Here is a 26,017-nt window from a genome sequence, read left to right on the forward strand (position 1 = left end):
CCATGCCTATCTCTTGCACAATTCTGTCTAAATTCCTCCTGGTTTCATCCCTTTCCTCACTCCATCAAAATGGGCCTAACCAAAGTCATGAATGACATTCCATGTGACTTTGACCATGGTGCATTATCTCTCCTCGACCGCTCTGCAGCCTTCGACACAGTAGACCACACCCTCCCCTCAGATGCCTCTTCCATTGTCCAGTTTGGTGGGACTGCCCTCATTTAGTTTCCTCTTGCCTATCCAATTGTAGCTAGAGCATCTCTAGCAATAGCTTCTCTCCTCATACCTGCACCATCAGCTTGGGCGTCCCCAAGGGTCTATCCTTGACCAGTTCCTCAACTACACACTGACCATTAGTGACAATTGTCCACAGACATGGGGTCAGCTTCCACATGTACGCTGATGGCACCCAGCTCTGTCTGTTCACCACCTCTCTCAACCCATACATTGCTCTGGCTAATCTCCCATCTTCCATTCCCAGTAATCATCAGCTCATCCAAAATTCTGCTGACCGTATCCAATCTCACAACAAGCCCCCCTCACCAGCCACCCCTGTTTTTGTTGACCTACACTGGCTCCTGCATGCCAACATCTCAAATTTAAAGTTCTCATCTTGTGTTTAAATCTCTCCATGGCCTCACTCCTCCCTATCCCTGTAACATTCTCCATTGCCACTTGCCCCCTCCCCCTCCCAAACCCCCACCCCTCCTCAAACTCTCTATTTCTCTGAGTCAGGCCACTTGTGCCCCCTTTCTTCACCCCATCATTGACAGTTGTGCATTCACTTGTGTAGGTCCCGTTCTCTGGAATTCACTCCTTGAACCCTTCTACCTCTCCACCTCCCAGCTCCCTCTCCTTCTATAAGACTCTCCTGACAACCCACCCCCTTGACTAAGCTGTTAGCCACCCCTCCTAATATCGTCTTTTTTTTATTAAATGTCCATTTTGGTCTAATTGCATCACTGTGATGCCCCTTGGGGTGTTTTTCTACATTAAAGGCGTAATATAAAATGTCAGTAGTTGTTGAATGCATGGTAGAAAAAATTTCAATGAGGCTTTTAAAGAGAGGGAACAACGCAGTAAGCAGTTTAGGGAGCGAATTAGAGGGAACAATCTTTATAGCTTCCAGTTAGCCCACTAAGTGAGGAATGAAAAGGAGAGGCGATGCATAAAAGCCTAAAGTTGGTGGGCTGCAGGGTGATGGCTGAGATGTAGGGCTGGAAGAGATGGGCAAGGCCATAAAGAGATTTGTAAATAAGGAAACTGAATTTGAAATGTGTTTGTTAGGAGCCAGTGGAGATCAGCAAGGATAGGATTGATGGGCGAGCAGGTGTTCATGTCGGGAAGAGCTCAGAAGGCCAGTTAAGAAGGCATTCGAGAAATTGAGTTTGAGGTAGTGGAAGTGTGATAAGAGTTTCAGCAATGGAGGAAGCAGGGGAAGGCTGATGGTGGGTAGTGCCGTGGAGGTGAAAGCAAGTGGTCTCAGTGATGGATTAGGAATGGAGTTTGATCTGTGGATCAATCGGGACACCAAGATTGCATGCCATCTGGTTCAATGTGTGTGAGTTGGGAGCAAGGGTATGGAGTTTTGGCAGGAGCTAAATAAGATGGCTTCAGTTTTTCCAGTATCTAAGTGGAGAAATTTCTAGCTGAACCACAACTTTAGGGGTGAAATTAGACTTGGGAGGGGACACAAAACAGGTGGACTCGCATCAGTCACCTGTTATACCCCCACCCGAGATTCTGTCCCATTGCCCTCAATAAAACTGAATATCAGGCCTGTTGTATAAAAGGCGGCAAAAGCGATTCCGCCTGTTTTGGGTTTCCCCCCAAGTTCAATTTCGCCCCCTTAGTGTCAGATAGGCAAGCGGACAACACAGAGGTTGTTATGGAATAGAGAGTGGTGGTGGAGAGGTAGAGGTACTATCAGGATACATTTGCCCTGTGGGAGATTTTCAGCTTACCGCCTGGGCGTAAAACTGGTGTTGTGGATTGGCTGGCCATTATAGAAACCACACGATTTTCATTACCAGTGATTTCAATAGCAATAGAAATCAACCGCTTCCTATAATGGTTGGCTGATCCACTATGCCAGTTTTACAACTGGGCGGCAAGTTCAAAATTTACCCCACCCCACCTCCTCCGTGTCTATGGATAATGCCTCCCAGCACATCATGGAAGAGGATGAGTGGTTGACTATGTCGAGGAGGTCAAGGAGGAATAACCCGCCATGGTCATAGTCACTGAGGGTATCATTAGTGACTGATAAAGGTGGTCTCAGTGCTGTGGGCTGAGTGGACACCAGACTCAAAGTGGAAATTTTTGAAGAAGTGAGCACAGAGCAGGGTGGCAACAACACATTCAAGGACCTTGGAAAGAAAAAAAGAGGTTAGACATTTTGAAAGGACAGAAAGATGTCAAGACTGAGATGGTGTCTAAGCAAAGGGAGCCATTCATGACGTCAGCAACCATCAAGGCTAGCATAGATCATTTGATTATTCAGGAGCTCAAAACAGGATATGGATATTATGGAGGAGATGAGTCTGATGAGGGCTGGGGGAGATGGAATTGAGGGCAAATTATTGACCTGGTTAGGAAATTGGCTGAGCGGCAGGAGACAGAGGGGGAAAAATTCGATAGAGGCCGTTTTTGGGCGCAGATGATGTGCTATTACCCCCGCCCAATGGCCTCTGCGCAGGCAGGGCATAAGTTTCGATCCACCCGAGGACTTACCTGCAATCAGGGTTCCATTCCAGGCCTTGTACGTGAAATCAATGCAATTTGCACTTTCCACCACCAGAGGGAGCTCAGTCTCTTAAAGGGAGGATGTTTCTTAGAAATCTCTTAAAGGTAGCTGGTACCTGTTATTTGCTGAAAATAACAGTTTACTCTCTGCCTCGAGTCTGAATGGAGATCAGACATCGCAGGTCCCATCCCAATGTTTACACACTGATGAGTTATGTTAAAACATTGAATAAAGGTTGCGCACTACTAATTCCCACATCCTCCAATCTGCATGCCAGACCTCACCAATCTGCTGATCTGAGTTGGTACCAGGCCTGCGAGAGTGCATGCACCAAGGTTCTCTGCTGATGCACTAGAGGCCTTGGTGCAAGAGGTGGACGGAAGGAGGGACATCCGATATCCTTAGGGGGAAGGTGGGGGGGGGGTGCAAGAGGCCCTCCAGACATATACTCAAAAGGCAGGGGGAGGCAGCGGAGGACAAAGTCAATGTCAGGCGCATAGCGCCAAGAACAGGGATGCAGTATAGGAAAAAGTTCAATGCTTTGACATGAGTGGTCAAGGTGAGTAAGATCAACAGTCAAGTGGCGACTCCTACCAACTGCACCACTAGCCGCATCCACTGCTCCACGCACTACACCACCCATCACCCACATACCAACAAACTCTTTCCATCAGTACTCAACTCTTCCAGCCAGATGCTTCCTCTCACCCTTACACATTACCACTGTTTCAAGCCACCCACCCACAACTCACAAGCCACACACACTGGCAGCTAGTCAACCATGACAGGCACATCACCCAGACACACGTCCCGCTTTCTTGCAGGAGAAGGTGGCGCATATCAAGAGGCGGCAAGTGGCAGTGGCATTTAGCCCGTCGAGCCTGTTCTGCCATTCAATGAGATCATGGTGGACCTGTGACCTAACTCCAAAAACCGGCCTTAGCCCCGAATACCCTTGGTTCACAGAAATCTATCAATCTCAGATTTAACTTTCACAAGTGAGCTAGCATCAACTGCCGTCTGCAGAAGAGCGTCCCAAACGTCTCCCACCCTTTGCATGTAGGAGCATTTCCTAAATTCATTCCTGCACTTCCTGGCTCTAAATATCAGGCTATGTCCCCGTGTCCTAGTATTCAAGTCTAGGAGACCTCCAAAAACAGTTACAAATGTCTCGGCAGCCAGAAGCAATAATCCAGCAACTAACCTGTAAATCCTGCATGGTCCCTTTAAATAGCACCGGTGGGGGGTCCTCCGGGCACTCTTAAGACACGTTCAGATGGTCAGGGTTAAGACTGTGCGTTGAGTTGAGCGTTAAGTGCCAAAATGGTGTCTATCACTTTAAATCAGCGTTGCACACTGATTGAAGCCATTTTCTCCCTATTTTACATGATTCCAGCGTTCGTTATCTGTGCCTGCGCTAACTCCTATATCAAGATGGTATCCGGCGCACGTCATGCTGGAAATGTGTATGTGCATCCAAGACACCATCTTGGATGTCGGAGAGCTGTGTAGCACCGAAACAACGGGCGCTACACCGCCCAATTTAGCGCCCAGAGAGTTGGAATAATGGGCAGGTACTCAAGTTGGCAGGATGTGACTATTGGTGTCCCACAGTGGCCTCAACTATTCACTGTATTTAATATTGACTTAGGTGTCAGGATAGCGAGCCACAAATCCAAGGTTGCAGATGACACAAAGATAGGCAGCATTGTAAACAATGTAGATGAAAGCATAAAATTACAGAGAGATATTAATAGATTAAGTGAAGGGGCAAAACTGTGGCAAATGGATTTCAGTGTAGGCAAGTGTGAGGTCATCCACTTTGGACCTAAAAAGGATAGATCAGGGTACTTTCTGAATGGTGAAAAGCTCGAAACAGTGGTGGTCCAAAGAGACTGAGGGGTCCATGTATATAGATCATTAAAATGTCATGCAATGCTGGCCTTTATATCTAGAGGACTAGAATACAAGGTGGTAGAAGTTATGCTACAGTTATACAAAGCCTGGTTAGACCACACCTGGTGTACTGTGTTCAGTTCTGGGCACCGCACCTTAGGAAGGATATATTAGCCTTGGAGGGAGTACAGTGTAGATTCTAGAATGATACCTGGACTCCGAGGGTTAAATTACGAGGAGAGATTACACAAACTAGGGTTGTATTCCCTGGAATTTAGAAGATTAAGGGGTGATTTGATCAAAGTTTTCAAGATATATGAATTAATAGGGTAGATAGAAAGAAACTATTTCCGCTGGTTGGGGACTCTAGGACTAGGGGACATAGGCTAAAAATTAGAGCCAGGACTTTCAGGAATGAAGTTAGGAAACACTTCTACACGCAAAGTGTGGAACTTTGTTCCGCAAATGGCAGTTGATGCTAGCTCAATTGTTAATTTTAAATCTGAGATTGATAGATTTTTGTTAACCAAAGGTATTAAAGGATATGGGGCTACGGCGGGTATATGGAGTTAGGTCACAGATCAGCCATGATCTTATTGAATGGTGGAACAGGCTTAAGGGGCTAAATGGCCTACTCCTGTTCCTATGGGGAGAGGCTGGGAGGGGAGGCAAGAGGAGGCGATTGGCTGCCTAATATAGAAATCACACAATTTTAATTTCCATTGATTTCTATGGTAATAGAAATCAGGCGGTTTCTAAAACGGGACAGGGAGGAGAAGGGAATATAATTGGGGCAGTTGCACAGAAAGTCTCGATCTTTGAAATGAAGAAGAGTCAGAGGAACAAAGGATGTCAGGTAGGACCCAAAGTTTGGTGAGGCAAGGCCATGAAGGGATTTGAAAGCAAAGACAAGGATCTTGAAATCAAGTCATTGGGGTACAGGGAGTCAATGGAATTTGTATATAAAATTCATACATGGTTTATTCCAAAAAAAAACTGAACACCATATATTAGAGGTAGAACAATAAAATTTATTTCATATGAACTGAAGGTGATTTGTTAGCTGCTTTCAAAAGTCAAAAGGTTTTAAAAATTTCTAATCATTTACATATCTAGAGACTTATAACGAGGCATGGTTCTCTGTGTAGTTTACAAACCAGACTACAAGAAAGATTTTCATTGTTCAGACTAAACCTGCTCACAGAATAAGAAAAACATGCATTAGAAAATGTATGTTTTTTATTTGAACTTGAAAGACAAAAAATCCTTAAATTGTCAACTAAACAACAGATCACTCAGCTTTTTGTACAAACACACTTGTCATTCTTACTTGAAAAAAAACAGGGTAAAACAAATTTTCTGTTTTATTAAATTCATCGGAAATATGTATCTACACTTTCCTTTGGTAATTATGCAGTAATATTAAATGATTTACTCTTTAGGATTGCAAATGATACTTTGGGTACAAAAATCAAAGAACAAAATCAACTTGTCTCCCACTTAACTGCGGATAAAGTGTAAGTTATCAAATATTTCTGCTTTTAACAAATATTGTAGTGCACATAACATTTTGTTTCACCGCTTAGAAAGTAATTAGCGCATTTTAAATATTGCAGCCAAAGGCAAGAAATGAAAGGCACGCAGGCACCTGGTTAAATTAGCTTATTTAATGGTGTGGTGTTTTTCTGATATTGTCACATATTTAATAAAGTGTCGAATGGTTAAAGTACATATAAATGGGACTAAAAAGGTTTTGTAGCCAGATGCTGTTCTGGTCAGATTGCAGGCTGTACTTAAGAACTATGTATATGTAAATCCAATGGTGATAAGATTCCTGAACCAGATGTTCTGCTGATAAGTATACTATTTATTTCTCAATTAAACCAGCAGGAAGAATTAGGAAACTTATTTAAACATCATTAACTGAAGTACTTGGAAATGATTAGCTACATTTAACCAGAAAGTTGATTTCACAGGAAATTCGGTATGAACTCAGTCCCCTGAGGAACGTCATAATGTAAAGGCTACATTCCTGAGTCATATAGGAATGAAAGCTCAGCTTAATATGATATGTCGCTATGATTCGAGAGTTAGTCTAGAAGGCATCGGGCCTCATTTCAATAATTTAGGCAAGCCGCCCGGCACTTGTCGTGCCTCCACAGGCAGCTTGCCCATTGTAGCATATGAATTTTGGGCCACTTGCCTTGCCATCAGCAGATCTAAGATAAATGCCGGGCAAGGAGGACAGTGACATGGGAGATAATCACGGCTGGCAAGAGTGCTGTAGAGCTGGGAGGGGCACTTCTGCTCCTCCTGGCTCCACATGAATGAAAAACTTTTTTTTTTAAACTTACCTTTTCCATGGTGGCCAGGTCCTATGCCCTATTCACACCTGGAAAATCTAAGAGGAGAAGGCCCAATACCTGCTCAGATCAGGGCAGCCCAATTTTTCAGAGAGGACCTGAAACAGACGTTAGGTTCCTCTTTAGAATATGCAACGGGCCTAGTGCCAGTTTTAGGTGGCCACCCGGGATGCCTGAAAAATCGTCTGAGGCTAATATGACATTGGATGTCTTTCAGGCAACCTTGGGGCACAGAGCATAGCCCTGCGAAATTGGCCATTTTTGCTCCCGTTTTACATCTCACTCTATGTCACACAGATCATAAACTTGATAATTATAAATCTTTCTCAAGATTTCTTCAGAAGAAACAGACTCTTCGAAGCAATTTAAATGCTTCTGAATGCAGCCAAACAGCTTTAATGAGTAATTGAAACTAAGGAAATAGAGGGCAGAGAGTCTTGCATCAAAAAGTAGACGACAAAAAACATTTGAAGCTTCTTGGCAGCAGATTGTATCACTAAATTTGCCAGTTGGCGTACTGTCTGCAGTTTTGGACACCCTGTTATATATAGGACATTAAAGCCATAGAGAGCAGACAGCATAGATTTACCACGATGATGCCAGGAATGGGAAATAATAGTTATAAGGAGAGACTTGAGATACCAAGACTATTTCCACTGGAGCTGAGAGGGCTGAGGTGATTTAATAAAGGTTTGTAAAATTATTTAGGATTTTGAGAGGGTGACTAGGGAAAGACTATTTCAACAATTTAAAGTTGTCAATAAGGGAGTGAGGAGAGAGGTTAGGCGAAATTTCTTTGGGCAGAGAATTGTTTGAGCATAGAGTGTTTTGCCACATGGAATGGTTGAGGCAAAAACCGTTGTATCTTTCAAGGGAAATGTGGGTAAATATTTGACACAGAGAAGGGTGGAAGGCTATGGGAATAGTTTTCGATTACCCTAGCAAAAAACCACTACAGAAACAATGGGCCGAATTGCCTCCTATACAGTAAACTTCTATGGTTCTTTTAAATGGTTCCACCAGTCCAATCATAGGCACATTATTATGGCTTAGGCCTCAAAACATGTTAGGTCTGCTATAGTGACACACCATAACGATGATAGCATCGGGTCTATTATCTGACTTGTGCAGAACATGGGAGTAAACCCAAGGTATGATGTGCCTTATCAAAGTTAACAAGCTCAGAATTAGAAGACATGGGGGGTGATTTTAAACCCCAAGAACGGGTGGGTTGGAGGTGGGTGGGAGCTGAAAATAGTTGTTTTTTTGGGTTGCAACTGCAAAATTTTTGGACTTGGCATTCCCAGTGGGAAGCCTATACTTTTCCACACCGACGTTAAACCCGGAAATAAAGCCGGGTTGTGATCGCGACCCAAAAAACAACTATTTTCAACTCCCACCCGCCCTCAACCCACCCGTTTTTGGGATTTAAAATCACCCCCTTGGAGTTCTTGAAACCAATTTCAGCATAGATAGCTCAACAACTAGCAGATCTAGTTGGCATTGCTCAAGGTGAGTCTTGTATACCATAAAAAAAATCTAATTTGCTTTCCCACTCTGCATTCCTAAATATTCTGAAAATAAGCACAAGGGATTGTCTTGAACAATAAAGGATCAAAAGATTGAGTTAGCATGGGGCACTTAGTGGAGGGTTTCCCCGAAATTGTTTTTCCTTTTGTATTGTACGTGCCCAGAAGTAATAAGCCTGGCTGTTTACTTTTGTAAGTTAATGTTACTCTTGTAAAGAAATAATAATAATAGGAACTTAAGTGACACTTAGGCATGAGGGTATATTCATCATTATATGAAAAGAGAAAGATTCAAGCTGATGTACTTGATGGTTTCAGTGAAGATATTGCTCCTGATTAAATCATTATGGTGCAAGCATTTTTTCAAATGACTACAATGTCAGAATCAGAATATTGTCTCACAGCCGTTTACAGGAAACCATTGAAGCTTTGAATCAAGAATTGAAGAAGGTGAGAGCTGAGATAGAAGATAAGAAAACTGAAACAGAACAAATATGGGTATGTAAAATAAACCCTATCATTTTCATTATGTCGTTTTTTTACATACAGGGATATTTGCTACTGTTTTTGAAGTACTTAGCAACATTCTACATTATCCCATCTGCACTTCTTAAAATCTGTTCAATCCTCTTATAATTCATAAACCAAAGATGCATGAATTATTAGCAACTCCAGTGTATTCTTATTTTCCACATGAATAAGCATAGTTATTGCTTAACTAGTTCCAGTTACAAGACATAGATGGTTAAGGAAATTCCATTTTTACTAAGTGCTTTGGCAACATTTTTAGCTGTTTGAGAAATAAACATTACTGAAATTCTGTAACTACTGTATTTTTTTCCCTTCAAATGCACAGTACTTGATAAGCTTTGGTAGTCTGAATATTCAATACATGCTACCTTCTATTTTATTAAATAGGCATTACAGAGTCATTCTGCCAGTCAGCAAATACTGCTTAATCAGCTCAGAGGTCGCCTGGAAGATCAAGAGTAAGTAGTTGTATCATACCTGCATTTGACTATCTTCTACTGCATTTCAGCTGTTCATTTGATACCCCTTTTAGCACATTGACAATTTTACTGCATGCAATGAGCTTTTGCTAAGCTTCTCTGTTTAGGAAGCCACCTACATGAACCAGGACAATTATGAATAATATTTCTGAAATGTCATTATTGCAACAAATTCAATCAAAATCAAAATACTTAAGATGGGTTATGCCCTTTTATTGTGATTGTAAAGAAGATTTAATTAGCAATAATAAAAAAAATTGCAAAGACCAACAGTAATCCACAACTGGAATACCTGCTTTCCTATTACACTTCGAATAATAAACTTGGTTTCCTCGACATTTGTAAAAAGAACACTTATGTGCTCATAGCTTATATGTCAAATATCACAATTTAAAATAAAATATTACAGCATGGAAAAGGGATCCTTTTAGAGGGAGAAATTTTGAAAACCTTATTATTTGAATGTAGCATTTAATTGGCCTCTTGGAAGTTAAAACTCTCAACAACATTGATACCTTTGATGCTTATATTGATATGTTCTTTGATTATTGATATGTTCTATTTTGTAAATAAAAACTGTTTCAGTGTAGGTTAGAATAACATTTTCAACAATTCGATCTTTTGTTATAGCACTCTTAGAATCTAAAGAATTTGACAATACTTATGAATCTTTCAGAGCCAAAGTCATGTAAGGAAGAGAGAAAGGAAAATGACCACCTGTTTCAAATGAATATTAATATAAACAAAGTTGGTCCTGGTCTTGCAGATTGACAGATATCCCATACAACTATCATTTAAATAGTCTCAATAACTGCATCACAACAGGACTGCAAAGTGCTCCTCACTAACATCTGGGGACTTGGGAATTGGGAGAGCTGTCCCACAGACTAGTCAAGCAACAGCCTGACATAGCCACACTCACAGAATCATACCTTTCAGCCAACATCCCAGACTCTTCCATCACCATCCCTGGGTATGTCCTGTCCCACCTGCAGGACAGACCCACCAGAGATGGCGGCACAGTGGTAGACAGTCAGGAGGGAGTGGCCCTGGGAGTCCTTAACATTGACTCCAGACCCCATGAAGTCTCATGGCATCAAGTCAAACATGGGCAAGGAAACCTCCTGCTGAATACCACCTACCACCCTCCCTCAGCTGATGAATCAGTACTCCTCCATGTTGAGCACCACTTGGAGGAAGCACTGAAGGTAACAAGAGCACAAAATGTGTTCTGGTTGGGGGACTTCAATGTCCATCACCAAGAGAAGCTCAGTAGCACCACCACTGACCAAACTGGCCGAGTCCTGAAGGACATAACTACCAAACTGGGCCTGCGGCAAATGGTGAGAGAACCAACACGAGGGAAAAAACTACTTGACCTCGTCCTCACCAATCCACCTGTCGCAGGTACATCTGTCCATGACAGTATTGGTAGGAGTGACTACCGCACAGTCCTTGTGGAGACGAAGTCCCGTCTTTACACGGAGGACACCGTCCATCGTGTTCTGTGGCAACACCACCATGTTAAATAGGATAGATTCAGAACAGATCTAGCAGCTCAAAACTGGGCATCGGTGAGGCGCTGTGAGCCATCAGCAGCAGCAGAATTGTATTCCAGCACAATCTGTAACCTCATGGCCCGGCATATCCCTCACTCTGTCATCACCAACAAGCCAGGGGATGAACCCTGGTTCAATGAGAAGTGTAGAAGAGCATGCCAGGAGCATTACCAGGCATACGTAAAAATGAGGTGCCAATCTGGTGAAGCTACAACACAAGAATTTATGCACTCTAAATAGCGGAAGCAGCATGCTATAGTCAGAGCTAAGCGATCCCATAACCAACGAATCAGATCAAAGCTCTGCAGTTCTGCCATGTCCAGTCGTGAATGGTGGTGGATAATTAAACAACCAACAGGAGGAGAAGGCTCCGTGAACATCCCCATCCCCAATGATGGCAGAGCCAATCACGTGAGTGCAAAAGACAAGGCTGAAGCGTTTGCAACCATCTCCAGCCAGAGTGCCGAGTAGATGATCCATCTCGGCCTCCTCCCGATATCCCCACCATCACAGAAGCCAGTCTTCAGCCAATTCGATTCACTCCACGTGATATCAAGAAACGGCTGAGTGCACTGGATACAACAAAGGCTCTGGGCCCCGACAACAACCCGGCTGTAGTGCTGAAGACTTGTGCTCCAGAACTAGCCGCGCCTCTAGCCAAGCTGCTCCAGTACGGCTACAACACTGGCATCTACCCGACAAAGTGGAAAATTGCCCAGGTATGTCCTGTCCACAAAAAGCAGGACAAATCCAATCCGGCCAATTAATGCCCCATCAGTCTACTCTCAATCATCAGCAAAGTGATGGAAGGTGTCATCAACAGTGCTATCAAGCGGCATTTACTCACCAATAATCTGCTCACCGATGCTCAGTTTGGGTTCCGCCAGGAAAACTCGGCTCCAGACCTCATTACAGCCTTGGTCCAAACACGGACAAAAGAGCTGAATTCCAGAGGTGAGGTGAGAGTGACTTCCCTTGACATCAAGGCAACATTTAACCGAGTGTGGCACCAAGAAGCCTTAGTAAAATTGAAGTTAATGGGAATCAAGGGGCAAACTCTCCAGTGGCTGGAGTCATACCTATCACAAAGGAAGATGGTAGTGGCAGTTGGAGGCCAATCATCTCAGCCCCAAGGCATCACTGTAGGAGTTCCTCAGGGCAGTGTCCTAGGCCCAACCATCTTCAGCTGCTTCATCAATGACCTTCACTCCATCATAAGGTCAGAAGTGGGGATGTTCACTGATGATTGTACGGTGTTCAATTCCATTCTCAACCCCTCAGATAATGAAGCAGTCCATGCCTGCATGCAGTAAGACCTGGACAACATCCAGACTTGGGCTGATAAGTGGCAAGTAATATTTGCGCCAGATAAGTGCCAGGCAATGACCATCTCCAACAAGAGAAAGTCTAACCACCTCCCCTTGACATTCAATAGCATTACCATCGCCGAATCTCCCACCATCAACATTCTGGGGGTCACCACTGACCAGAAATTTAACTGGACCGGTCACATAAATACTGTGGCTACAAGAGCAAGTCAGAGGCTCGGTATTCTGCAGCGAGTGACTCACCTCCTGACTCCCCAAAGCCTTTCCATCATCTACAAGGCACAAGTCAGGAGTGTGATGGAATACTCTCCACTTGCCTGGATGAGTGCAACAACACTCAAAAAGCTCGACACCATCCAGGACAAAGCAGCCCGCTTGATTGGCACCCCATCCACCACCTTAAATTGTCACTCCCTCCACCACCAGTGCACCGTAGCTGCAGTGTGCACTATCTACAAGATGCACTGCAGCAACTCACCAAGACTTCTTCGACAGCACTTCCAAAACCCGCGACCTCTACTACCTAGAAGGGCAAGGGCAGCAGGCGCATGGGAACACCACCACCTGCACTTTCCTCTCCAAGTCACACGCCATCCTGACTTGGAAATATATCGCCATTCCTTCATCGTCGTTGGGTCAAAATCCTTGAACTCCCTTCCTAACAGCATTGTGGGAGCACCTTCACCACACAGACTGCAGTGGTACAAGAAGGCGGCTCACCACCACCTTCTCAAGGGCAATTAGAGATGGGCAATAAATGCTGACCTTGCCAGCGATGCCCACATCCCATGAATGAATTAAAAAAATGTTGCTTAGTATAGCATCGTGAATTGAATTTTTCCTAAATGTTATGGCTGAATGTATGATGGCAAAGTTTATTCATTTTTGGTGCTGCGGTAATATGAAATCCTAGAACCAATAGCAGTCGTACAAAATATATAGTATAAACAGTCAAAAATGTCTGTTTTCACAAATTACACCAAAATCCCTAAAGTATTTACACCTGAAATGTGAGGTGATTAAATTATGGATATTGGTATGGACCTTAGGCTTAACTTATAGCATCCTCCACATATGCAGAAATCATCCAAGTTGTTACTGGCAAAAATTATTAGGAAGCTGCACCTTTAAAATGTTGAAAACACCAGTGTCTTCAAGAATTCAGAACCGAGGTCTATTTGAACATCTTTAAGTGTCAGTTTGACTCAGTTGGTAGCACTCCTGCCTCTGAGTGAGAGGTTGTGGGTTGAAGCCTCACTACAAACTTCAGTGGAGGCTGGCACTTCAGTGCAGTACTAAAAGTGATCTGCATTGTGCGCGGTGCTGTTTTCAGATGAACAATTAAACCGAGGCCTCAGTCTGCCTGCTTGGATGGATGCAAAAGATCGGATGGAACTATTCAAAGACAAGCACGGAGTTCTCCTGATGCTCTGACCAGCATTCCTCCCTCAACCAATGCCACCAAATACAAATGATATGGTCATTGATTCATTTTCCATTGTGGAATGTTTTCTTGCCAGCTTTAACTCAGATATTCCAATCATTCACTGTGCAGTTACTTTAATGATTATTTTATGTCATATTTGCTGTGCTCAGTGCAATTTGTTACACATATTTATTTTCTTTGTTTTAAAAAAGGAAATTTTAAAAAAATTACACTGGACTGTCATTTTTGGTACCTTGGCCATGTTGAGATCATTGGGTATCCATCACTGTGTTAAGTGCACAAGGCTGTTCATCATCATGGACCACCTCTTGAAGTATTAGTTTCTGACCTCTAAACCCAATGTAGACTCATATTGCATCTCCTTCAGATTCTTCACCTGGACCATTATAACCATGAGAAGCAATTTTCAAGTACTGCATCAGTCATGGAAATAGGTCCAAAAGCCATCAGCATAGACCCTACTTAGCCTGATGCAACCCCAGATTCAAAAGCTCAGGTCGTGTATCTTAGTCAAAAAAGTGCTCGAAAATATACCAGCTGGAAACAGTAGTGTAGTGGTTATGTTACTGGACTAATTATCCAGAGTTCAAATCCCACCATGGCAGTTTGAGAATTTGAATTCAGCTTAAAAAATATAAAAACCTGGTATCAGTAAAAGTGATCATGATTGTCATAAAAAAACAACTGGTTCACTAATGTCATTCAGGGAAGGAAACCTGTTGTCCTTTCCTCGTCTGGTCTACATGTGACTCCAGTCCCATACCAATGTGGTTGACTCTAAACTGCCCTTCGAAGTGGCCTCGCAAGCCACTCAGTTATATCAAAATGCTACCTTCTCAGAGCAGCTACAGATGGGCAATAAGTGCTAGCCTTGCCAGTGACATCCACATCCTGAGAATAAACAATAAAACTTCCTTTTGGTTTGAAGACCTTTTATTTTGTCCTGCCAAACATATTTGATTCCTCCACCCACTGAATGTGGAAAAATGGTCAGCCCACGATTTATTATCTTGAGGCTCCTGTGAGGAAAGACAACCAACAAGGTATCAGGGTCCAAGGTGAGCACTTAGAGGACCAGAATTTCTTCCCTTCTGCAATTCAGTAACTTTATTGGAATTGATCTTTATTGACCTGTGCACACTTCCTTGACTTTCTGAGAAACAGTGGGAATACTTAAAGCCACTTCAACCCCTCAAGGTTTGGAAATGATTGATTACCCTTCAACTTCCCGTTAACAGGAATTTATGACCAAGAGTCTTGACTCAATGAACCAGTGCAACCAGAAATTGGCAGGTAGTATTACCAGTTTGATGCCCATAAACATTTCTCTCCCCAGTGGAGGAGCCAAGGCACTATTGGCTTCATTGATTTTTTTTTGTTTGGTTAACCAGGTGTCTAGGATATACAGAAACCCATCATCATGCCTCAGTAAAAGAAAGAAAGATTTTGCATTTATATAGCAACTTACCATGTTGCTCAGGTCATCCCAAAGCATTTTGTATACAACAAATCACTTTCTGAAGTGCATTTACTATTATTACATAGACAAGCATGGAAGCCATTTTATACACAAGGTCACGTAAACAGCTCAGAAATATTTTTTTTTGTGGTGAGGGAGGAATGTTGGCAATTGAGAGAATTCCTTTTTCTTCTTCAAATAATGGGATCTTTTATATCCTGAAGTGGGAATTAAACTCACAACCTTCTAATTCAATGGTGAGAGTGCTACCAAATCATCCAGACTAATAGTGCAGTACTGAAGGACTGCTGCATTTTTGGAGGCACTGTCCATCATATCATACATTAAACTGAGGACCTGTCTGCCTTTTCCAATGATTCAGGTGGCTGTTAAAGATCCCATGGTGTTGGTCGAAGAACGGGGAGTTCTGATGTCCTGCTAACATTCCTTCTTCAACTAATGCCAGAATAACAGATTAACTGGTCATTCATTTCATACTGTTTGTGAGACATATCTGTAAGCAAAATTGCTGCTACATTTGCCTACATAATAGTGATTCCAGTTTAAAACAGTTTGTTGCATGTGAATCATTTTGGGACATTTCTGGGAGGTGCAATAAGGTGTAATATAAATACTGTTCCTTTCTTTAAGAGTCTCAAAACCAGACTATTAAGAAATCCACATAGGTAGTTTTTTTTTCCAAAATGGAATGCATACTCTCTTCCTTTAGGGACACACCCCATTTACCTAAATCTAAAGAGGTACAGGTTGGCAACAGACAGGGCTTAGATCCCACAAGTATGTGTAGGGTACTGCTGGAGTTTAACCAGCTTAAATTGTGCAGCTTACCATAATGAAGCACAGGTAAACTTTCCATTGCTTGTCCAGGTAGGGACACCCTAACGTTAGGGCATTGGCTTGCAGAACTATCTGGAGCTGAATGGGAAGAATTCCAGTCCCAATGACAGGTCTATCCCTCCAGTCTCTTTAATGAGCCAGGCTGACTGGTCAATCTTCAACAGTGTTCTGGAGTATTGCAAATCTGACTGGCTCAGGTTTTGGATTACCAAGGCTGCCATGATATCAGTTTCAGTGATATCATTTACTCCCGCAAGTGGTTCGAGCAATCTTACTTTTGTGAGGGTTGACTGCCCTATATTTCCTTGTATGATAATATGAGCTGAGGATATAACACTGAGATAAAGTCCGATTAACTCAACTCTGTGACACCCCATCACAGGCTAACTGTAGACACTGCTGCTTTTCTACTCCTTCAGATTCACCTACTGAACACTCTGTTTCACTCAAAACCATTTGCAGTGAATAAGTGCCAGTGTATTACCCATGCTGGCATGAGGTGAATTTCTAATGGCAAAAGCCAGTGAACCCCAATCGTTATGGTTCTGACCTCCATAAGCCCATTCAATCTCTGACTTTAGTTCAACTGAGGATGATACGGTAATATCATATGATTTTCAATTCCCAGTGTGTCTGTTGTTTCTTTGAACACTGCACTTGTAAAAGGTACGTCCAAGTTAGATCCCAGGTAAGTTGCCCCCAAACAACGGAAAAAATTCCAGCTCAACTTCTCAGCGGTGGAGAAAATTTGTATCCATTTAGAGAAGTCAATAGTTACCAACAAGTAATAATTTTGGATGAGGGAAGGGGTCTCACAAGTCAACCCCCAAGTATCCCATGCAACATAGCCTTTATAGCACCATTAACTCTGTTGTAGCCTGCTGTTATAGTTTTGAAACCTGGCTTATGTGATAATACTTTACATAACTAAAGACTTATTTTCTTATACCTGACCCATAAGCTCTCTGTCTGATTTGTAACATCGGGGCAGAAATCGCTCGTGAGATAATGGAGAGCTCAACGGCGCTCTCCCTTATTAGTGGCAAAATGGAGGAGCAAGTTCCGGCGTTCGCAGATGCGCAGTGAAACACAGAAATCCGGTACTTGCTCCTACTGATTCACCGGAGATGTGACAGCTTCGAATTAAAGGTATATTGCACTCTGCAGTCAGAGAAATCATTGAAAAGGTGCAAACTTGCTTATCTGCCCAGCTGGAAAGTAACTAATTACGCCACAAAACAGATACGCTTAAAAAAAGGTCTAAGTTAAGTTTTAACAGTCTTAATTTTTCTTTATTCGTTCATGGGATGTGGGCGTCGCTGGCGAGGCTGGCATTTATTGCCCATCCCTAATTGCCCTTGAGAAGGTGGTGGTGAGCCGCCTTCTTGAACCGCTGCAGTCCGTGTGGTGAAGATTCTCCCAGAGTGCTGTTAGGTAGGGAGTTCCAGGATTTTGACCCAGTGACGATGAAGGAACGGCGATATATTTCCAGGTTGGGATGGTTTGCGACTTGGAGGGGAATGTGCAGGTGGTGTTGTTCCCATGTGCCTGCTGCTCTTGTCCTTCTAGGTGGTAGAGGTCGCGGGTTTGGGAGGTGCTGTCAAAGAAGCCTCGGCGAGTTGCTGCAGTGCATCCTGTGGATGGTACACACTGCAGCCACTGTGCGCCGGTGGTGAAGGGAGTGAATGTTTAGGGTGGTGGATGGGATGCCAATCAAGCAGGCTGCTTTGTCCTGGATGGTGTCGAGCTTCTTGAGTGTTGTTGGAGCTGCACTCATCCAAGCAAGTGGAGAGTATTCCATCACACTCCTGACTTGTGCCTTGTAGACGGTGGAAAGGCTTTGGGGAGTCAGGAGGTGAGTCACTCGCCACAGAATACCCAGCCTCTGACCTGCTCTTGTAGCCACAGTATTTATATGGCTTGTCCAGTTAAGTTTCTGGTCACCCCCAGGATGTTGATGGTGGAGGATTCAGTGATGGTAATGCCATTGAATGTCATGGGGAGGTGGTTAGACTCTCTCTTGTTGGAGATGGTCATTGCCTGGCACTTATCTGGCGCGAATGTTACTTGCCACTGTTGTCCAGGTCTTGCTGCATGTGGGCTCGGACTGCTTCATTATTTGAGGGGTTGCGAATGGAACTGAACACTGTGCAATCATCAGCGAACATCCCCATTTCTGACCTCATGATGGAGGGAAGGTCATTGATGAAACAGATGATGTGGAGATGCCGGTGATGGACTGGGGTTGACAATTGTAAACAATTTTACAACACCAAGTTATAGTCCAACAATTTTATTTTAAAATCCACAAGCTTTCGGAGGTCAGGTGAGGAAGGAGGAAGCCTCCGAAAGCTTGTGGATTTTAAAATAAAATTGTTGGACTATAACTTGGTGTTGTAAAATTGTTTACAAAGCTGAATCAGATGGTTGGGCCTGGGACACTGCCCTGAGGAACTCCTGCAGCAATGCCCTGGGGCTGAGATGATTGGCCTCCAACAACCACTACCATCTTCCTTTGTGCTAGGTATGACTCCAGCCACTGGAGGGTTTTCCCCCTGATTCCCATTGACTTCAATTTTACTCGGGCTCCTTGGTGCCACACTCGGTCAAATGCTGCCTTGATGTCAAGGGCAGTCACTCTCACCTCACCTCTGGAATTCAGCTCTTTTGTCCATGTTTGGACCAAGGCTGTAATGAGGTCTGGAGCTGAGTGGTCCTGGCGAAACCCAAACTGAGCATCGGCGAGCAGGTTATTGGTGAGTAAGTGCCGCTTGATAGCACTGTCGACGACACCTTCCATCACTTTGCTGATGATTGAGAGTAGACTGATGGGGCGGTAATTGGCCGGATTGGATTTGTCCTGCTTTTTGTGGACAGTACATACCTGGGCAATGTTCCACATTGTTGGATAAGTGCCAGTGTTGTAGCTGTACTGGAACAGTTTGGCTAGAGGCGCAGCTAGTACTGGAGCGCAAGTCTTCAGCAATGCAGCTGGGATGTGGTCGGGGCCCATAGCCTTTGCTGTATCCAGTGCCCTCAGCCGTTTCTTGATATCATGTGGAGTGAATTGAATTGGCTGAAGACTGGCTGCTGTGATGATGGGGATATCGGGAGGAGGCCGAGATGGATCATCCACTCGGCACTTCTGGCTAAAGATGGTTGCAAACGCTTCAGCCTTGTCTTTTGCACTCACGTGCTGGACTCCGCCATTATCAATGACTGCCAAACAATTAAAAATTAACTTTTAAAAATGTGGAGTCTCATTATTCCTTATTTTAATAGTTTTTGGTCATTAAAAAAAATGTAATTAATTTTTTTTTCGCTTTTCCCTTCTGTCACTTTCATTCAATTATTTCTTACCCTCTCTTTTTCAATGTCTATAACTGTTTTTACATTGATTCTGAAGTTTTACGTTTCACTTCCTGGTTTAATACTCCAAGCCTGCAGAGACAGTTGGCGCTAAATATGTGTAGCACCCACTGTTTCGGCACTATGCGGCCTCCCAGAGATCCAAGATGGCGTCTTGAATACGCTCGCTTCTAGCGTGACATGCGCCGAACGCCATCTTGGTAAAGGGTTTAGCCCATGCGCAAATAACAAACGTTGGCATCATGTAAAGTAGGGAGAAAATGTGTTTGATCCGTGTGCAACCCTGATTTAAAGTGATACATGCCATTTTGACACTTAATGCTCCACTCAAAGCAATGTCTTAACCGCAACTATCTAGACATGTCTTAGAGTGCCTGGAGGACCCCCCACCAGCACTATTTGAAGGGACCATGCAGGATTTACAGTTTAATTGCTGGATCATTGCTTCTGCCTGCTGATGCATCTGTAACTGTTTTTGGAGGTCTCCTGTACTTGAATACTAGGACGAAGGATCATAGCCTAACATTTAGAACCAGGACGTGCAGGAGTGAAGTTAGGAAACGCTTCTACACACAAAGGATGGGAAAAGTTTGGAATGCTCTTCTGCAAACAGCAGTTGATGCTAGCTCACTTTTGAATTTTAAATCTGAGATTAATAGATTTCTGTGAACAAAGGGTATTAAGGGATATGGGGCTAAGGCGAGTATATGGAGTTAGGTCACAGACAACCATGATCTCATTAAATGGCAGAACAGGCTCAAGGGGCTAAATGCCACTGCCAATGCTGCCTCCTGTTATGCGCCACGTTCTCCTGCAAGAAAGCGGGACGTGTATTTGGGTGATGTGCCTGTCTGGGTTGAATAGCTGCCAGTGTGTGTGGCCTGTGAGTTGTGGGTATGCGGCTTACAACAGTGGTAATGCGTAAGGAAGCAACTGATTGGAAGAGTTGCGTACTGATGGAAAGAGTTTGTTGGACCACTCACGTCAAAGCATTGAACTTCTTCCTGCACTGCATCCATGTTCACGGTGCTATGCGCCCGGCATCGACTGCGTCCCCCGCTGCCTCCCACTGCCTTTTGAGCATATGTTGGAGGGCCTCTTGCCCACCCCCCTCCCCCACCCCCTGCAGATATAGGATGTCCCTCCTTCAGTCCACCTCGTGCACCAAGGCCTCTAGTGCATCAGCAGAGAACCTTGGTGCACGCGCTCTCGCAGGCCTGGTACCAACTCAGACCAGCAGATTGGTGAGGTATGGCATGCAGATTGGAGGATGTGGGATTTAGTGATGCGCAACCTTTATTCAATATTTTAAGTTAACACAACAATTTGTAAACATAGGGACGGGACCTGCATCTGTGTTTCACGTGTGCAATGTCTGGTCTCCGCTCAGACTCCGTGCAAACAGCAGACTGTTATTTTTAGCGTATTACAGGTACTGGCTACCTTTAAGATTTTGGCTGGCTGTCAGAGACAGTCTGCCTTTAAGAAATTCAGGCTCCCCCTGCTGGTGGAAATTTCGAATGTCCTTGAATCCTTGTGTCAATGCAGGTTTTTAACGCATGGCTGAGGTAAGTGTTCAGGCCAGACAAATGCCTCATCCTGCCTGCAACAGAAGCACTGGGCGCTGGTTAGTCGTGGATCGCGATACCCGGGCCCAGTTTCAGGGGTTAACCAATTTCACCCCCAGTGAACGCAGCTTGTCAAAAATGCTGTGATCTGATTGGTCGAGGGGAGAGATCGATCCTCTCGCTTCTCCCAGGGTCCTAGCTTCGCTTGAACTGACGCTGGGCTCTTCTCCGCTTCCTATTCAAGAAAGTGCCCAACGAAAAGTCCGTAGTAAGTTAGTGGGTCAGTATAAATCAATGGAGTGGTGAGGAGTGTTGATTCGCTGCTCCAAGCACTTCTGCCCCATCATTTTTGTGACACTCTAATGTCCACACATCGGATGGTCATGGAATGCTCTCAGATAAGCAATTCACAACTTTACCACCATATATACCCTCAAAGCTGCCTTTGGATTTATACTTGTTCTGTTCTGCTTAGAGTGACATTAAAAAAAAACTTAAATTTATATAGTGTCTTTCATGACCTCAGGACGTCCCAAAACACTTTACAGCCAACAAAGTACTTCTGAAGTGTAGTCACTGTTGTAATGTAGGAAACGCGGCAGCCAATTTGCGCACAGCAAGATCCCAATATCAGCAATGTGGTAATGACCAGATAATCTGTTTTAATGATGTTGGTTGAGGGATAAATGTTGGCCAGGACGCCAGGGAGAATTCCCCTGCACTTCTTCGAGATAGTGCCATGGGACCTTTTACGTCCACCAGAGAGGGCAGGTGGGGCCTCGGTTTAATGTCTCATCTAAAGGACAACACCTCCGACAATGTAACCACTTCAGAGTACTACCACTGAGCCACGGCTGACACCATGGGGGGAACTTTAACCCACAAGAACGGGTGGGAGGTGACAATAGTTTTTTGAGTCGCGACTGCAACCGGTTCCAACATGCCCACTTCCGGGTTTAACATGGGCGCGTTCAGATGCGTGCGAGGAATGCACTGGCCAAAGTCGCGTCCCCAGCTAATGCTGACAGGCGGGTATTTAGTGGGGCACATAACGTCAATAAGCGACAGTAGTGTTTTTTTAATTGAATTTAACTAAGCTTTAAATTTAACGCCTCCAGTACAGCTTTCCCGGGGCTCGTAATCTCGCCAAGTAAAAGGAGGCGAGAAGGGCCGGTTCATCAGGCGAGTGCCTTTATTGCACTGCTTATGGGCCAAGTGGAGCAGGAGTGTTTCCTCCAAACCCAACAAGCTTACCTGCAGCGATTGGACGCCTGTGATCGGCCAACAACCCCCCCCCACCCCGCTGATGTCCAACCCCCCCCCCCCCCCGCCGCCAACCTTCCCGATGTCTCCAGCCCTCGATCTTTCCAGCCTTCCTCCGATGTCTCCAGCCCCCTCAATGTCTGACTCCCCCCTCGCAATGTCCAGCCCCAACCCCCCCCGGATGACTGTTCCAACCCCACCCTGTCAGCCTGGCTGGCTGACTCATGGGAAACCCGGAAATAAAACTGTAATCATTCAATCAGGTCCAATCACACATTCCGACCCACCAACTTTACTTCCGAGTTTTGCGCCCGAAAATCTTCCCCCCCACTCTCTTCCCAGCTCCAGGTAAAAATCATGCCCCATATCTTGCATACTGCACAATATCTTCCTTGAGCATCAAAACTGCATTTTCCCTTTTCACTGCCTGACCTGCCAATGATGTTATTCTGACCTGTCTGATTAGCAGAGCCTCATCTTACAATTCCTTCAATTTTTCTTACTCTGGATTGGAGCTATTCCGCTTTGACTAAGATGAATCACTGCCAGTACTGCTTTCTCAGGTGACCTTCTAGTTCCTCCTTTGTGATTTCTCGATAGTGTTTGCAGTACCCAGGCTATCTTTTCCAGCTCTGTGAAATGCAGAGAAATCAGGTTCTAGAAGTTGTAGACACCACCAGTCCAGGCAACCAGACAGATCTGGACAGACAAAGAGCTCTTACATGGTGCTGTGATTCATAACAACTTGAATAGAGTTCCATTGAGGTAGGTCCTAATGTGATACTCTTTTTGGGTTGCAGAATATTTACGTTGCATCCTCTCAAAGTCTGGCTACCATTATGTCTTTACCCGTGTTGTCATTCAACCAGAGCTATAGTAGCAGTGTGTACTTCAAAATGTAGTGTGTAATCAGCAGTGCTTCATCTAAGTATTTCTCTATGTCACGTTTTGGATCTTTTGACAATTTGTACACAGAAAGGATTTGGAAAAAGAGTTAATTTAAATATGTTTTAAAGCATTGTGTATTCATGCACGTTAAAAGTGGGGGTATGAGTCAATAGGTAATTAGGTTTTGATGTAAGAACAGAAAATGCTGGAAACATTCAGCAGGTCAGGCAGCATCTGTGGAGAGAGAAACAGAGTTAACGTTTCAGGTCGATGACCTTTCATCAGAACTTGAAGATGTTAGTGATGAACAGCTTTTAAGCAAGTGCAGAGCCAGGGAAAAGGGCGAGGGGCAGGAAACGAACAAAAGGGAGAGGTCTGTACTAGGGTGGATAGCAGGAGTGACTAAATGACAAAAGTGATGATGATGCAAGGCAAAATGAGATGATAATGAGACAAGTATAAAAACAAAAGATGGTTCCAAAGGAGATGTAAATGGTTACAGTAGAATAGCAGAGGAGATGGGGAGAATGGAAAATCTGGCAAAGATAGTAAGGCTCCTATGGCCCAGGAGTGTGGCGGAAGAAAGGCAGGTAGACCCCAGGGGTGCGGATCACCCCGCAGGCCGTGGTACTTGTACCAACCTACACCTCCTCCACCTCCAGTGGCTTTGGTGCACCCATCCTCCATTATCCACACCTGCTGTTGGAGAGAAAATGGGAGGAGTGTTTAAGATCTAAAGTCAAACTCAATGTTAAGGCTGTAAAGTACCTAGTAGAAAGGTGGGGTGCTGTTCCTCAAGCTTGTGTTGAGCTTCGGTGGAACATTAGGAAGCTAAGGTCAGATTGGGACTGGGACAGAGAATTAAAGTTGCAAGCAACCGGAAGTTCACGATGCTTGCAGACTGAGCGGAGGGGTCAGCAAAGCGATCACCCAATCTGCATTTGGTCTCTCCAGTGTAGAGGAGACCGCATCGTGAGCAGTGAATACAGTATGCTAAGTTAGAAGAAGTACAAGTAAATCACTGTTTTCTCCGGAAGGAGTGTTTGGAGCCCTGGACAGTAGATGGGGAGGAGGTGAAACGGCTGGTTTTGCATCTCCTGCGCTTGGATGGAAAGGTGCCAAGGGACTGAGAGCAGGTGTTGGGGTGATGGAAGATTGGACCAGGGTGTCACAGAGGTAACGGTCTCTTCAGAATGCTGACCAGGCCAGTTCTGTTTGTGGATCCTTGGGTAGGAGGTAGAAGCGTGGTTTGGGGACTTTGAGGTTGGAGGCCCCACAATGTAATCTAAGGTTGTTGAGTGGGAGGAACTACATCGATCCTTTGAGGGACATGGGTGGATATGAGGACACCCTAAGATGAAGCCACCTCATCTGTCCCTTCTCCTGTCTTGCCCTAAGTGCTGGGCTATTTAAGAAGTAATAAAAAGATCAATATTTATCATGACAGACTAAAATGGAAATTGGCCACTTCTACGGACATAACTGGTGGTCCAGGTGCATGATAACTTATTATTATGGCTTTTTCCATGCAACTCATTCAGCATTTTAATATATAATAGATTTAAATATGTATCACAGTTATAATATATTTGCTTGTTTACCATTTGTTTAATAAATTGAAACATAGGCCCCGATTTTAAGAGTTGGGGATGGGGGGTGGGGGTGGGTGTTAAAAATGAAAAAACAGGGAATGCAACCCCAATCCCCTGCCCACTTGCCTGTCGCCATTTTCACAGTGGCGGGTTTCATGGCGTGTGAGTGTTCCACCAAGGAGAGGTGGGACACTTCATTAACATATTTAAATCAGGCTCCCACAGTGCAATTTAAACTTTACAGTTGCCGCACAGGTTTCCCAGGGCTCGGGAAACCCAGCAGTGAAAGGGATGCAGGAGCTGCCGGCTCAAGAAGGTGAATTTTACAGTACTCCTTGTGGGCTAGAAAGAGCAGGAGTGCTCCGCCCGGCCCCTCAAGTAAGCCTTCGGGCCTCCCTTCTGCCGATCACGGCTTAACATCCCCCCTGCTGCAATCGCAGACCTCCTCCTCCCCAAGCACCAATGTCCGTTCCATGCTGTGATCACGCCCGACACCCCCCCACTAACCACCAAACCCCGATCTCTGGCCCTCCCCCCCTCAAACCCTGATCTCTGCACCCCCCCGCACCCTATTTGATCTATCAGTTATTAAGGACTGGAGAGAGATGCTGTGGAGGCATAGGATAATTTTGGTAGCTTACGATTATTAATAGAAAATGGGTTTCTCTTCATTATCCTGGGCATGCTACTGAACTTTTACTTAGATAGTAAGGCTAATGAGACATGCTTGAAGGCCTAGGGAATTGGGATTCACCTATAAGAGTGATCTAAGGTAAGAGAGCAAAAAATCTAGAGTAAAGAAGGGTAGAAATGAACTAAAAACATAACACCCAATTTGTGTGGAGAGGTAAAGGGAACAGCATGAAATGGACAGAAAATGACAGAAAATCCCACGAACATCTTCAGTGTATTATTATTATGCACTCAATTACATGCACTCGCTCCCAAATTGGCAGGTGCTTCTTATGACAATTAAAATTTGGATATTCTTAATTGGAAAATCTACCCTGATGGCTCCAGAAAAGCAGCCTCCACTCAGACCAGAAGTAACTGATTCACCTTCATTCTCCACTGATCTTTCAGAATATAACTGGATCAGAGAGGATGGAATGAACTAACTAGAGTGGTTCATAGTCATGGGC

At 44.3% G+C, this 26,017-nt stretch overlaps 1 protein-coding gene across 1 annotated transcript in view; it reads left to right on the top strand.

The window, feature by feature from the left end:
- LOC137308418 (early endosome antigen 1-like) overlaps positions 1 to 26,017 on the top strand; it is a 498,139-nt gene that overhangs the window by 435,877 nt on the left and 36,245 nt on the right. The window contains exons 29-31 of the mRNA XM_067977151.1: positions 6,085 to 6,159; positions 8,939 to 9,032; positions 9,453 to 9,523. Of these exons, the coding sequence (XP_067833252.1) occupies positions 6,085 to 6,159; positions 8,939 to 9,032; positions 9,453 to 9,523 (240 nt within the window). The remainder of the gene's footprint in view (positions 1 to 6,084; positions 6,160 to 8,938; positions 9,033 to 9,452; positions 9,524 to 26,017) is intronic.

The sequence above is a fragment of the Heptranchias perlo genome, chromosome 3 (genome assembly GCF_035084215.1).
Source record: "Heptranchias perlo isolate sHepPer1 chromosome 3, sHepPer1.hap1, whole genome shotgun sequence".
NCBI lineage: Eukaryota > Metazoa > Chordata > Chondrichthyes > Hexanchiformes > Hexanchidae > Heptranchias > Heptranchias perlo.